At 35.8% G+C, this 15,023-nt stretch overlaps 1 protein-coding gene across 6 annotated transcripts in view; it reads left to right on the top strand.

The window, feature by feature from the left end:
* Positions 1-15,023, top strand: part of TANK (TRAF family member associated NFKB activator) — a 107,306-nt gene that overhangs the window by 72,906 nt on the left and 19,377 nt on the right. For all 6 annotated transcript variants that reach the window (XM_033231309.1, XM_033231312.1, XM_033231311.1 and 3 more), the window contains 2 exons: positions 691-799; positions 1,881-1,999. In XM_033231309.1, coding sequence (XP_033087200.1) covers positions 691-799; positions 1,881-1,999 — 228 coding nt within the window. The remainder of the gene's footprint in view (positions 1-690; positions 800-1,880; positions 2,000-15,023) is intronic.

Genomic DNA, 15,023 nt, shown 5'->3' with positions numbered 1-15,023 from the left:
TAGTGTGTATTTTTAAAAAATCACTTTAATATAGTATTTGTTGTTTCATTTGTGCTTTTTTTTTATTAAGGAATAAATGCTAAATTACAGTTTTGATCCTTACTGAAGGATCAGGAAATCGTAGATTGAATCCTTGACTGATATGTGTTTAAATAAGATAATCTTTTTTTTTTTTTTTCCTGAGACGGAGTCTTGCTCAGTCTACCAGGCTGGAGTACAGTGGTGCGATCTCGGCTCACTGCAAGCTCCACCTCCCAGGTTCGTGCCATTCTCCTGCCTCAGCCTCCCAAGTAGCTGGGACTACAGGCGCCCACCACTATGCCTGGCTAATTTTTTTTGTATCTTTACTAGAGATGTGGTTTCTCCGTGTTAGCTAGGATGGTCTCGATCTCCTGACCTCATGATCCACCTGCCTCGGCCTCCCAAAGTGCTGGGACTACAGGTGTGAGCCACCACGCCCAGCCAAATAAGATAATCTTTAAAACTTTTACGGTGCTTTAAGTGTCTTCAATCACTGATGTTTGTAACAATTACAAGTACATTCCTGGAGCCAGTTTGTATCTCATAAATCACAATACCTGCAAAATGACAATGTGGGCAACTCGTATCTATTTATATTATTAATGGATGGTAAATAATGTGTTCATGTCTGTCAGTAAATATCACGCTAACTGGTTTTTATGTCAGCAGACTGAGAACTATGAGCAGAGAATACGTGAACAACAGGAACAGCTGTCCCTTCAACAAACTATTATTGACAAGCTAAAATCACAGTTACTTCTTGTGAATTCCACTCAAGGTATGTGCATGTTAATTTTTTATGTATTTCTAGAACCTCTTGGTGAAAAGAAAGGTGTAAGTTGAGTTCTTCTGTTGTATTCCTTCGTTGTTTCTCCATAGTTTTGATATTATAACTGTGGTACAGTTATATGTTACATTTATTTAAATGAACACTTACAGGATATGGGAAAGTGGACTTTCACCTATACTATACTATACTATACTATACTATACTATACTATACTATACTATATGGTGGAACTCTAAGTTTATAAAACTTTCTAAAAAGCAATTTGCCAGTAAATAGCAGCAAAAGCTTTTGAAAACATCTATGCCTTTTGAACCAAAAACTCAAGTCCTAAGACTATATCATGAGAAAACATTTGTTCAGGTAGTCAAAAATATATATGCAAGGATGTGTATTACAGTATAATTTCTAATCATGGAAAGCTAGAAACAAATATTCAGTAGTTACAGTGATCTATATGAATAGCTATGTGGCCAAGAAAAGTGATAATAGGTATTAACTTGTAAGAATATGTTGATGATATATAGCAAAATGAACAAAGCAGGATACGTAAATAAGTGTTATTTTCATTTATGCAGAAAAAGGTGATTCTTGTGTGAATTTATATGTTTAGGAAAAGAAGTATTAACTGGAATAATTCACAGGTGATAAAAATTTGGGTAGCATTTACTTTTTACTCTTTTTGGCTGTCTGTTTTTTCTAATTTTCCTATGATAAGCATGGAGTCATAATACAAATAATTATCTCAAATAAGAAATGCATACCTGAAAATCCGACTTATATAAAAGTTGAATTGTTGCTAACAGGGGCAAAGAGCATATTTCTAGTTTTCTAAATTCTGTATATTTACATACTGCTGACTTTTGGAGAGCAGGGGTTTTGTATGTTTAGTGGGAAGGAAAAAATGTAAATGGACAACTTGTCAAAGTAACTGTTACCTAAAGAATTTTCTAAAACTCCTACCTTAAAATCTATTCTCTTTACGGTTTTGAGTTTGTATTATTTTTGCTTTTTCAGGTGGTACCAAAAATAAGGGTTTTCTGCTAATATCCAAGAGGTTTTTGTCTTGCAGATGGCAGTTATGGCTGTGTTCCTCTGCTTGAAGACAGTGAAACAAGGAAGAATAATTTGACTGTTGATCAGCCACATAATAAAGTGATTTCAGGAATAGCAAAGGAAAAACTACCAAAGGTAGACATTGCTTCTGCAGAAAGCAACATTCAAATGCTGATGCGTAACATAGCTTCCTCATTTTATTTTTCTGAAGTGATCTACCACGGGAATTCCAAACAGAAGTTCTATATATATAAATATGTGACTTAAATATTTCTGAATAGAAGAACTATTTTCAAGTAAAATAAAGGCTAAGGTTTTGTATTTCCTACTAACCTTTTTTCTACATCACAAGCATTTCAACAAAGAAAAGATTTAACAAAGAAATAGGACTGGACACAGTGACTCACTCCTGTAATTCAAACACTTTGGGAGGTGAAGGAGGGAGGTTCACTTGAGCTCAACAGTTTGAGACCAGCCTGGGCCACATAGGGGGGACCCCTATCTCTATAAAAAATTTAAAAATTAGCCACTCAGGATGGCACATGCCTGTAGTCCCAGCTACTGTAGGCCGAGGTGGGAGGATTGCTTGGGCCTGAGAGATCAAGGCTGCTACAGTGACCCATGATCATGACACTGCATTCCAGCTTGGGCAACAGAGTGAGACCCTGTCTCTAAATAATTAATTAAAAGCCACATCCACATACATATGTACATATATGTGGGTGGGTGTGTGTGTATATAAATAAATAAAAGATTAAAATCAGGTAAATAATAAGACAGATTAGAAAATAGCTTTCTAGCTTTTTCTTCAATTGTCTGTGCTTAGTTTAAAAAAAAACAAATCCACCCAACTAGCTTAAGCAAAACTTTGTTGAAGTAATACAGAAAGAAATAATACATATCCGCAAGGAGACATATACAAGGACGTTCATGCCATAGGTTAGAAACAACCTAAATATACACCCATAACAGAATAGTTGATCTTTAGAAACTCTTTAGAAAAATTAAAATATACTAAATATATATTAATTTGCCTAAATTTCAGTAGCAGTGTTGAGTAAAGATGGCAATTACAAAATGATAAAATGGGAATACTTTATATAGTTTGTTGTTGTTGGTTTTATTTTGTTTTGTTTTTGTTTTTGTTTTTTTGAAGATGAAGTCTTGCTCTGTCACCCAGGCTGGAGTGCAGTGGCATGATCTCTGCTCACTGCAACCTCCGCCTCCCAGGGTCAAGCAATTCTACAGGCACATGCTGCCACGCCTGGCTAATTAGGATACTTTATGTAGTTTTTAAAACATAACGTTAATGTTTGTGGAAACGCAAATATGTAATAAAAGTATAAAAACCTGGACAGGAAGGGCACACATCTTCTTTAGAAAAACGATCACTTCCAGAATTGGGGAGAAAAGAGACTGATATCTGAGAAAGGAATAATGAGGGCTTCAGCAGTTATATCTGCAACTTTTTTTTTTTTTTAATAGAAGAGAGCTAAGCAGGTATGCAAAAATGTTAACACTTGTTAACTCGGTAGTATATATGTATATTATATTGTTCTCCATGTTTTCATAAGTCATTGAAATTTTGTAAGTTTGAAAAGGATATCTTTAATGAGATGAGTTGGCTTTTAGTGGGATGATACATATTTTGAATAAAATAAGAACTCTTAGCAAATAAGGTTTCTTAACATCAACAACAACAATTAAATCAAGAGTGCTGTATTTATTTCTTTCCTTCTAAATAAAGTAGGAGATTTTCACTTTGTCAGGGTTATTCAGTTACTGATTGCATAACTAAGACTATCTTATTATTTAACATCAAATCTGAGAAATCCAATTTCGAGAGCTTTTTTCTATAAATAAAAGTTTTACAATAAGAAGTTATTTTGGTACCCGTTATTACATATATTTTTATTTGAAACCATTCTTTGAGTCATTCAGTTTTCTTCACCCCCATTCGATTTTTCATGTATCTAAAAATGCTGATAAACACTGAAACCATGGCATTGAAATATACTAGGTTTATTTTGCAAAAGAGGAAATTGAGAAACAATGATTCTGACTTTTTGGAATACAATTTAGTTACTAGGCCTATTGTAGTGCATTATAAAATTGTAGAGTTACTATACTGACATAAATTTAGTGCTTAAATAAATAATATTTCTAATCTTCCTGTTTCAGTGTCTTCCAAATGCCATTACTTTACCACAAATTTAATAATAATTTATAGCATTCCTTTGAAAGTAATAGGACATCTCCAGTTTAAACTATGTAGAAGGTAGTTTTGAAAATAAAACTTTGGTTAGAACAAAAGGGATGATGTGAAAAGCTCTAAGATATAGTAATAGTTTTTTTTAATTTGGATAATTTGTTATTTATGAAAGTTTTAGAGTTTATTTTCAGTCAATAAGTATCAAAAACAGACCTTCAACAGAAATCTCTTTAAAAATTATATTTGTTTAAATTCTGTAGGCTAATTATTTTATCTGTGAAATATATATCTGGATACCTGGGATGAAATTAAGTTTAAGTAACAGAAATCATTTCAGAGATAGCCTGTGTGCAAAGAATTAATAATATTACATCAATTGTAACTATATTTTTGGGCAGATGGTAAGAGGAAAGGCTCCAAGTAAGGAATAAATCTAACTTCAGTGAGTTCTCTTAATTATCTTTACTAATAGGGGAAAGATTTATGTTATAGCCACATTTTTATACTTTGAATAGCTCATCGACTCAGTTTTCTTTGTAACTATTTAATAAAAATTAAAATTAACTGTCTTGTATTTCAGCTTCCTCTTCTTTTATATATCTCTAGCCAAAGTGCTAATGAGCACTAAACGTATAAGGGATTAAAGAAAAGAGAAAATATATTCTAAAAGAATGGATATATTAGATTTATTGAATATTTGAGAGTTGTCTGTATGCTTAGTGTAAAAAATTAGGCCTGGGCCGGGCGTGGTGGCTCAAGCCTGTAATCCCAGCACTTTGGGAGGCCGAGACGGGTGGATCACGAGGTCAGGAGATCGAGACCATCCTGGCTAACACGGTGAAACCCCGTCTCTACTAAAAAAAATACAAAAAACTAGCCGAGCGAGGTGGCAGGCGCCTGTAGTCCCAGCTACTTGGGAGGCTGAGGCAGGAGAATTGCGGGAACCCGGGAGGCGGAGCTTGCAGTGAGCTGAGATCCGGCCACTGCACTCCAGCCTGGGCGACAGAGCGAGACTCTGTCTCAAAAAAAAAAAAAAAAAAAAAAAAAAAAAATTAGGCCTATGTTAGAAAAAATACTGGCCCATCAAGCAATGAAAATTAAAATATGTTCCACTGGCCTATGTGTTGGTCTATACTTAGTGAGTTATAATTCACCTTTAGCTAATACGGGGGAAACTTTTCCTAAAGAACTCTGAATATGTAGCTACATTCAAGCTTCTTCCACTATGGAAAAAATCCATGTTGGTTGGTTGCAGTTTTTTAAGAGTATGCACCCACGTGGATGAGAACTAGAAGGCATTATAGAGAAATGGTTAAGGTGATGGTGTGATTCTTTTTTATTCTGTTTTTAGTATACTTTAATATTATTGGTCTTCTGCAAAACTAATCTGTTTCTAGAAATCACATTCCCAGTCAGTTGGCCTAGCTTCTATAATGAATTAGTAAGTTAATAGAAATGCTTTGAACCAGTAACAGAAGGCAGCCACTACGAGCCACCCACAGTCCTTTCCTCCTCCTGTTTGGTCCGTGGTTTGAGAATTTGTTTTCTTTAGACTATTTGTTTTGTTTAGGACTTTGTTTTGTCAGGATGTTTGAGAAGAGAAAGGTGGACATTTTAGCAAATAGCCATTCTGGCTGCGTTGGAAAAAGAGACATGAAGTAGAGGAAAGAGGGATATTTGAAGGGGGAAGAGGCCCTTTTAGAAAATTTTACTTAAGAGACATGAAATTTATAGTTCAATCTCTATTCATGTTATTCCTACACACAGAAAGCATGCAAAAATCCTTTGACTTCTAAAGGGACAGAAAGACGTAAAGACAAAGCCTCTATCATTAGATGACCCTTAGTGCTCTGCTTGAGACAGTGGGGAAGGAAATACTCAGTTTAATGGAAAACCTTAGTTTTGTCTTTTGTACACCACAGTAATTTGCACAGTCTTTTGTATTATCTCTCATATTATTCCAGACTTACCCCAAAACTTAGGGCTTAAAACAACAAATGTATCTGAGTTTCTGTGAGTCAGAAATTCTGGAGTGACTTACCTGGGTGACCCTGACTCAGGGTCTCTTATGTTGAAGTCAGGATGTGGACGAGGACTGCAGTCATCCGAAGGCTTAACTGGTTGGAGGATCCACTTCCAAGATGGGTCACTCACATGACTGTTGGCCAGAGACCTTTCCACATGAGCCTGTCTACCCAAACTGACAGCTAACTTCACTCGAAGTAAGGCATCTGAGAGAGAGAAATGTGCCCTCTGTGACTTAGTCTCAAAGTCACATTCCTTCACTTCCACTTAATTTTGTTCATTAGAAGCAAGTCACTAAGTAGTGGGGCAAGAAATTAAGTTGCACTCCTTGAAGGGATGAGTATCAAAGTTTCATAGATATATTTTAAAAGCAACACAGGTATTGTAGATTGTGGTGTACAGAAGAGGATGTGAAAGATCAAGAGACAAGGAGACTGATACTTAATTTAATTTACCTTACAACAAATATTGATGAAAGGTAAGGGAACTTAATATTCACTTAATAGTGAATTTAACTTCCTGAATCATGTGATTATTAATCTTAAAGGGAAAAAATATCATAGCCTATCATCTTAAGAACAATTTCAAAAATTCTAATATGAATATATTTTCCAGAGGATAATAATAGCAATGCTTAGAGAACTAAGAAATTGTTGCATATTACTGATTCTTTTTTATAATGTTAAAAACTGAAAATGCAGATAGGAAATCAGATAACAAAAATGCACACAATTATTCTTGACAAAGACTATTCATCTCTTGTTTACAGAACACCATTGTCAGTAACTTATGTCCATGTTAGCAGTTACTATTTAAATAACAAGTTTTGTATTTGTGTAACAAATATAAAGGTATTCTATAAAAATACAAAACTATAAATTATCAGTTTAATTCACTTTTTTAAGAACCAGGATTGTAATGTACTGTGTCACTTTTAAAATCTCAGAAATGAGATTTTTGTAATTTGCTTCTGCAAGATAGTTTGGTTGCCAAACTAAATACTATCTTGAGTGTCTAGGTTTTGACAGAAATTGTTTGCCCTCATCTTTCTATGCCACTTTTTGTTCCTGTGGCGAATTATACAAAATTCTCAGTGGTTTGATGAAAGAAAATATGTAGAAAGCAATAATATAGAAGACAAAAAATTTGATGATATTGGTAAATTACTTTTCATCATTTATCCAATAATTCTGAATTCATGATGTATACTTAAGACTGCCAACCACTGGAGAGCAAAGAGATGTTTTTCCCTGTCTTCCGGCTTAAAGTCTTGATTTAATAATTAACATTATTGAATGTTGAAAAGTTATTTGAGATTCTAGGATCCAAAATATAAAGTAAACATGGTATGAGTTCACTAATTAAATAGAGTTTATGTGTTCTCATGTCTATATATTTCTAATTTATTCTTTATACATGTCTTTATGTTTCATCTGAGTTAAAAACTCAGGTATATGACGAGTGCAGTTGTTACTGAAAGATGTCAGTTAAACAGTTTGCAGATTTCAAATATAGCTATCATTGTGATTAGATCAGCAGATACAGTAGCTTTGAGGAACAAGAAAGATGTTTTAGGTTTAGAACAGTATAAACAGTGATATAGCTGTGGAGCTGGCAATTGCAAGCAGTAAGATGTGCTGTACTGGACAATTGCAAGTAAATATAGAAGCTCTGACATGTTTCAAGAGAGCTGTTGTCTAAAAAGTCATTTGTCAGTCACTTATACAAGAAGTAGTTATTGAACTCCTATTTGCCAAGCCTTGCTGGTTATTAACAGAAATACAAAAAACAAAACACAAAACAGCAATAGTATTGTAAGTTATAGATAACATCTATCCCCTTTAAGGAGCTATAGTCTGGTTGAGGAAATGATGATTTGGAGACCTACAGCAATTAGCAAGCATTATAAAATAATGTAAAGTCCTAATTATATAACAAAATGAAACCCAGTCTCTACTGAAACTACAAAAATTAGCCGGGTGTGGTGGCAGGCACCTGTAATTCCAGCCACTTGGGAGGCCAAAGCAGGAGAATTGCTTGAACCCGGGAGGCGGAGGTTACAGTGAGCTGAGATCGTGCACTCCAGCCTAGGTGACAAGCGAAACTCTGTCTGAAAAAAAAAAAAAAAAAAGAAATTCTAACTGTAATTTTATGGCACTGATAAAACATATAGGGCCTTAATTTAATTTAAAAATTAAAATTCTCAGCTTAAGGGCTTGATCAAGGGCCCACAATTTAGGTTCCAGTACAGAAAAGAAGACAAGTTCTTACTTGGCCTTTATCTTGGTTATGTGTGCATAGATAAGTAAAGTTAAATTTTCTACAAGATTTTGATGGAAAAAGGATAATTTTTAGACAAGAGCCAGAATTATTCTAGGTCACTTGGGAGAACATTATGTAAACTGAAAGTGAAAGCTAAAACTGAAGGTTTTGAATGAGCCATTTCATTTACCATAACCATTTTTAGGTGACATAATCGTGGCTACAGAGGAGAAAGTGCTTGCTACCTTTTTCTTAGTTTATTCTATAGACAGTCCTTCAGTGAGTGGCATTTACGCATGGTTTGCCCCTTCAATTATGTATAGCAGTTTTGGCAGGCAGTACATGAACTTGAACTCTGTTCTGCTTTCTGATCTTCTGTAGCTAATAAAATCCTAATCTCACAGGTCTAGGTCTTAGATGGCATCCCCATCCTTATACTGTTTATATCTTATATACACTGGACTTCAAGGGCAGTGCCCACTTAGGGATCATCTGAGTTTTGGGCCCCATAGCTTCTCTCAACACTCCAGACACTTTCTGTTGCAACTCTCTTAAACCACATTTGTTTGTTAAGTTGCTATATATTGTCCAAGTAAGTAAAAGCTTTAAAATGGTTTATAGGTAAATGATAAACATGTTTTTCATCATTTGAACAAAAGCTAAAAATTAGGCCGTTAGTCAACATATTTAACTACTAAGTGATTTCTATGGAAAAGTCACATCTCATTTACATCATCTAAACACATAGCACCTCTTCTAAGAGAGGAACTTGAAATACATTTAACTGCATTTGTTTGTTACTCAACTTTTTAAAAATTTGCCCCTGAATTCCTTTAATGTTTAATCTTTTCTTTCCATCTTTTATCATACAGAAATGGTGATTATGCACACTGTACAATGGCACAGGCCAATCTAGGCTGGGGCTTAGAGAATTGGAGAAAAACGTGTTTGTGTGTAGTACCTCAGGTAATCCTTACCTTGCAATCCAGAGCAAATGTACTGCTTCTCCTGGTTTTCTTTCTAGAAACTGCATTATATATACCCTATTTTTATATCTAATGCTTCTATATTACTCCTCTTTGGAGACCAGCCTTTTTTATAGACTTCCTGGTAGAATATCAATTAGAAAGGAAAACAACTATCCTCAACCAATTTATTCATTAAAGTTCGGTTTTCTCTGAAGTGTCATACTACACAAACTGTTTGTTTTTTTTTTTGAGACAGGGTCTCACTCTGTCACCCAGACCGGAGTGCAGTGGTGCCATCTTGGCTCACTGCAACCTCCGCCTCCTAGGCTCAAGTGAATCTCCTGCCTCAGCCTCCCGAATAGCTGGGATTACAAGCATGCACCACCACACCTGGCTAATTTTTGTATTTTTAGTAGAGACGGGGTTTCACTATGTTGGCCAGGCTAGTCCCGAACTCCTGATCTCAAATGATCCACCCGCCTCGGACTCCTATAGTGATGGGATTACAGGTGTGTGCCACTGTGGCTGGCCAATACACAAACTCTTAAGAAAAAAATATTGATATCCAAAACGTTTTAATAATTACATTGAAATTTTCTATTGCAGAAACTTTGTTTCCAAATCTAAATTATTAATTCTTCCTAACTCTTTCCTGCTCTGGGTTTGTGTTTTTGAATTCAGTACATCATCTTACAGTTTTTGCTTTTGTTAAAATACTGGAAATAATTTTGAGGAAGAAAAGAAAATAAGAAGTGATATGTCAACCTTCTAAATTCTCTTTCCTAACTTAGAAGCAAATTTGAATGTCTCTAGTATGGCTTTTCTCTCCTTATTTCCCCTTCTCATCCTTTTTTTTCACACTTCCCTTTATTTAAAACTCATCTTCAAAGCACACACAATAGAGTCGACAGAGTCTATCCAGCCCTAATTTCTCTTGGCCAAGACATGAAAGGCTGTTCTCTCAACCTCGATAGGTAAGGAATAGCCCCCTGTCCACCTCCATCGTAGTCTGTGTTGCTATAAAGGAATACCTGAGGCTGGGTGATTTATAAAGAAAAAAGGTTTATTTGGCTCATGATTCTGATATCTGTAAAAGTTCAAGATTGGACATCTGCATCTGGCAGGGGCCACAGGCTGCTTCCACTCATGGCAGAAGGCAAAGAGGAGCCAGCATTGCAGAGATCCCATGGTGAGAAAGGAAGCAAGAGAGAGAGGGGAGGTGACAGATTCTTTTTAACAACCAGTTTTCTCAGGAGCTAAAAGAGTAAGAACTCACTCACCTGCTATCCTTACCCCCACAGCCCCCAGGATTTCTGTATTCGTGAGGGATCTGCCCCCATGACCCAGACCCCTCTCATTAGGCCACCTCCAACATTGGGGATCAAATTTCAAAATCTGATTTGGAGGCAACAAATATCCAAACTATAGCACCCACAAACCATCTACTTTATCTTATTATAACCCGTCATCCTGAAAGTTGTCAAAATCTGACTGGGCACAGTGGCTTACGCCTGTAATCCCAACACTTTGGAAGGCCAAGATGGGTGGATCACTTGAAGTCAGGAGTTTGAGACCAGCCTGCCCAATGTAATGAAACCCTGTCTCTACTAAGAATAGAAAAATTAGCCAGGCATGATGGTGGGTGCCTGTAATCCCAGCTACTCTGGAGGCTGAGGCAGTTGAATTGCTTGAACCCAGGAGGTGGAGGTTGCATGAGCCAAGATCACAGCCTGGGCAAGAGTGAGACTCTGTCTCAAAAAAAAAAAAAAAAAAAAAAAAAATTCTCTAAATCTGTTTTGAAGGTATTTTTTTTTTCTGTGTTATGAAGTGCTTCTACATTCAATCTGCTGTGATTTTTTTTTTTTTTGGTTGAATTATATGATGAAAATTTAGCCTCAAAATAGATATTGTAGTTGAAAAGGGGAAGAGTATTTTAATAGCCTTTTTAGCAATTGTGGATAGTCTTTGATACTGCACTAAAATTTGGTAGTGTCTTAAAATGTTAGCTGCAATATGGAATCTGAAATCATATCAGTGAACTTTACATTAAAAGCTGTTGGTCTATCTTGTACTTTGAATATGTCTTTTACTAATGTGTGATTGTTACATCATGAATCATTTGGAAAATATTGGTTCACTAAGTTGTGTAGATCTTGCAAATGTTGACCTATTATATAATATTTTAAAATCACATTTAACATCATCACTGATCACATCAGAAAAACTTTTAAGTATTGGGCATCTGTCAAGCTTACTATGACAGGTACAGGTTTTCCAAAATTTTAGTTTTCACTTGGAAGCTCAAATTTTATCATTGGCAACAAATCTTGTCAGTTGCTTTCCTTAACATGACAGGCTAACTTCATTTGGTTTTGAGAAAATGTCTGAATAACCATAGCTTGTGTGTCAGTCATTCTTTCAAGCAAAAATGGCATTCCATTAGAAAAGTAACTGGTTTACTTGGAACTCAAATAGTTGCACAAGTACTTTTCCCCAAGACAATAATTGTACTTCAGTATGCAGCAGAAGTCCTTGTGTGTATACTTCCCATTTTGTCACACAAAATATTAAAAATATGTTGAGATCAAGTTTCAGTAAAATTAATCATTTTACTGCCTTATTAAGGACATTCTTAGTTGAAACTGCCTTTTTTTTTTTTTGCTGTTTTTTTCCTGAGTGTGTGACATTGAAGAATACAGTGACAACAGTTTGATATGGCCTTAGTCATACTCGGGCACCAGCAGTTTTACTCACCATTGTTTTTGCATAATCAGCCTAAATGCCAACACAGTAAAAAATGCAAATATTAATAATATCTTAATTGTGACAGTAGTTGATTTCAATTATGTCATTATGTCAGGGTCTGGGATTTCATTTTATTCTACTTACAAGCTAATAAGTTAGCCAGTTACTGTTTCATGAGTACTGGAGAAAAACAGAAAAGTGAATCAGAGAAAAAGGACTTTATTATTTACAGTACAACGAGTAGCCAAGAACATCTTATTTTCATTAGTCCCACCTAGGAGGTAACACAGATAAACACAGATGATGCTTATACATGCAATGGTTACATTGAAGGAGAGGCATATTGAGCTTGGGGAACCCACCATTTTATAGCAGGCGGTAAGCATGCCTGCTCTTTGTCCAAAAGGGAGATATTACCTAGTCTTTCAAATTTGCTCTCTGCAAACACAAGCCTGAGAAAAGCCCCAGGTAAAGAACAGTGAGATTCTTGTATTCCTGACATGAACAGCAAAAATGTGCCCGAATGCTCAGGGGCCATGGCAGATTACATCTCCCAACATTGTATCCCTTGAAAGGTACTTGGGACCCTTAAGGATCCTGGACCATATTTTGGGAACCACTGGTTTAACCATATTATAATATCCTGTTAGAAAAAAAATCATATTGCCTTTTTCTCAGTAAGTTACTTTTCATCCTACTGAAAAAAATGTCATGTTCTAAGAATACTCTAGCATCTCCTCAGGAATGTTTACTTGTACATGGAGGTCCTAGTGCTTCCTCATCAGTTCTTTTCACATACATTGGATAGTCAATTGTTTTACATCTTCATACTTTAAATCATGATGCTTGTGAATTAATCTATATTAAATCTAGAGCAGACTCTGAATTTTGACTCTAAGTTGTTAAAAGATAGTTTGATAGTAGATATCTGCATTTTCTAGTATGTTCCATAAAACCCTAGGACTATGAAGTGCTGCATACTAGGTACTCTGGTAATTTTTAAAGGCGCAAGACTGTATCTAGGATATGAAATCAATACTAAGAAAACCACTTAGCTTTGTTTAAGTACAGGATCTTCAGCTAACTCTCTTCCCGGTATTGTATTTTAACATCCTCTCACTGGATTCGTAGTTCCTTCCAAGATACTGCTAGATTTTGAGGGTAGAGGAGGGAAAGAGTCACCTAATTTTTCATTTGCACCTATACACTCCGAGCTTCTCTGTTGCTTGGTTAAGCAGTGTCTTACTATGTTATGAAAGCTGACTTATTCCCTGAAAGATTTGTTTTCTTTGCCAGTTAGTCATCTTTCTATACTTATGCTCTAAGCTATATATCTTAGAATCCTAATAAAACTGTTGTATAGCAGTTTCCACACATTCTGCATTGTCATTAACCTGTGGTTTTTGTCTCCCTCCCTGATAAGTCCCTTTTGGAAATGAATAATTTTAAGATGAGCATCTTTTGTTGTCTCCTTCCTATTATGTTTGTCAATAGTAGTGTGATTTTTGCATTTAAGCTTAGTTTCCTCTAAGTAATTCCATATTTGATGGATTTACTCATTGTTATTTCTACTCCTAATTTCTCTTGACTATTTAACATTAAAGACAGCATGTTTCCCTCTACATTTTATCTTAATAATACTATAGGGAGCCACTGACTTGTCTGTATTCTCTAGAAGTTACATCTGGACCATATGTCTGCTAAATGGCCAAATGGCCACAGTGAATCTCCTTGCTTTCCTTCTTGCTTCTGCTCATTGAACATTCTTTCTTGCCTTCTCTTTTTTATCTATTCTGCAGCCTGAGACTACTCACTTCTGTCCTCAGCTCTTCTCATCTTATCCTGAGCCGTGAGCATAAAGTGATAACTTTTTGATAAAGCTGAATCTAAAATCCTTCTTCCTACTCTTTTTCTTTTTGATAAATGTTAATTCCCCTTTGACGTGAAGAAGATACTAGGTCTTGGTAGTTTGTTTATTTTTTGCTAAATTCTTTATTGGCCAAAAAAAAAAAAAAGGTGGTGAGGCCCCCAGTTTTGAATTTTACTACTCAGGAAAGACCTAACCTCAGTTTCTTTAGAGTTTCTCCTGCCCTAAGATTTTTTTGATGCTAACAGAAAAGAAGAAAAGTTCTTATTTGCCTTTTTCTTGGTTATGTGTACATAGATACGTAAAGTTAAATTTTCTACAATATTTTGATGGAAAAAGGATAATCTCTAGACAAGAGCCAAAATTATTCTAGGTCACTTGGGAGAACATTATGTAAACTGAAAGTGAAAGCTAAAACAGTTTTGAATGAGCCATTTCATTTACCATAACCTTTTTTAGGTGACATAATCATGACTTCAGAGGAGAAAGTGCTTCCTATCTTTCTCTTACCTTATAGACAGAGTGCTGCTGTAAACATTTTGTATACAGGTTTCTGTGTGAACATAAATTTTGAAGTGCCCAGGAGTGCATTCATTGGGTCCTATAGTACTTACATGTTTGGAGTTTTTGTTTAAGAAATGGACAAAATGGGCCGGGCGCGGTGGCTCAAGCCTGTAATCCCAGCACTTTGGGAGGCGAGACGGGCGGATCACGAGGTCAGGAGATCGAGACCATCCTGGCTAACACGTGAAACCCCGTCTCTACTAAAAAAAATACAAAAAATTAGCCGGGCGAGATGGCGGGCGCCTGTAGTCCCAGCTACTTGGGAGGCTGAGGCGAGAGAATGGCCTAAACCCGGGAGGCGGAGCTTGCAGTGAGCTGAGATCCGGCCACTGCACTCCAGCCTGGGCGACAGAGCGAGACTCCGTCTCAACAAAAAAAAAAAAAAAAAAAAAAAAAAAAAGAAATGGACAAAATGTTTTCTAGAGTGGTGAAGGGTATTGGTAGTTTTGTTTTTACAGGCAGTGAACTTGATTAGCTCAGGGTAACTGTCACTCCTATGGAGAGAGGCAGCTCCAA

This window comes from Trachypithecus francoisi, unplaced genomic scaffold (assembly GCF_009764315.1).
Source record: "Trachypithecus francoisi isolate TF-2019V2 unplaced genomic scaffold, Tfra_2.0 Lachesis_group13, whole genome shotgun sequence".
NCBI lineage: Eukaryota > Metazoa > Chordata > Mammalia > Primates > Cercopithecidae > Trachypithecus > Trachypithecus francoisi.
This window is presented reverse-complemented; position numbering and strand designations above follow the sequence as displayed.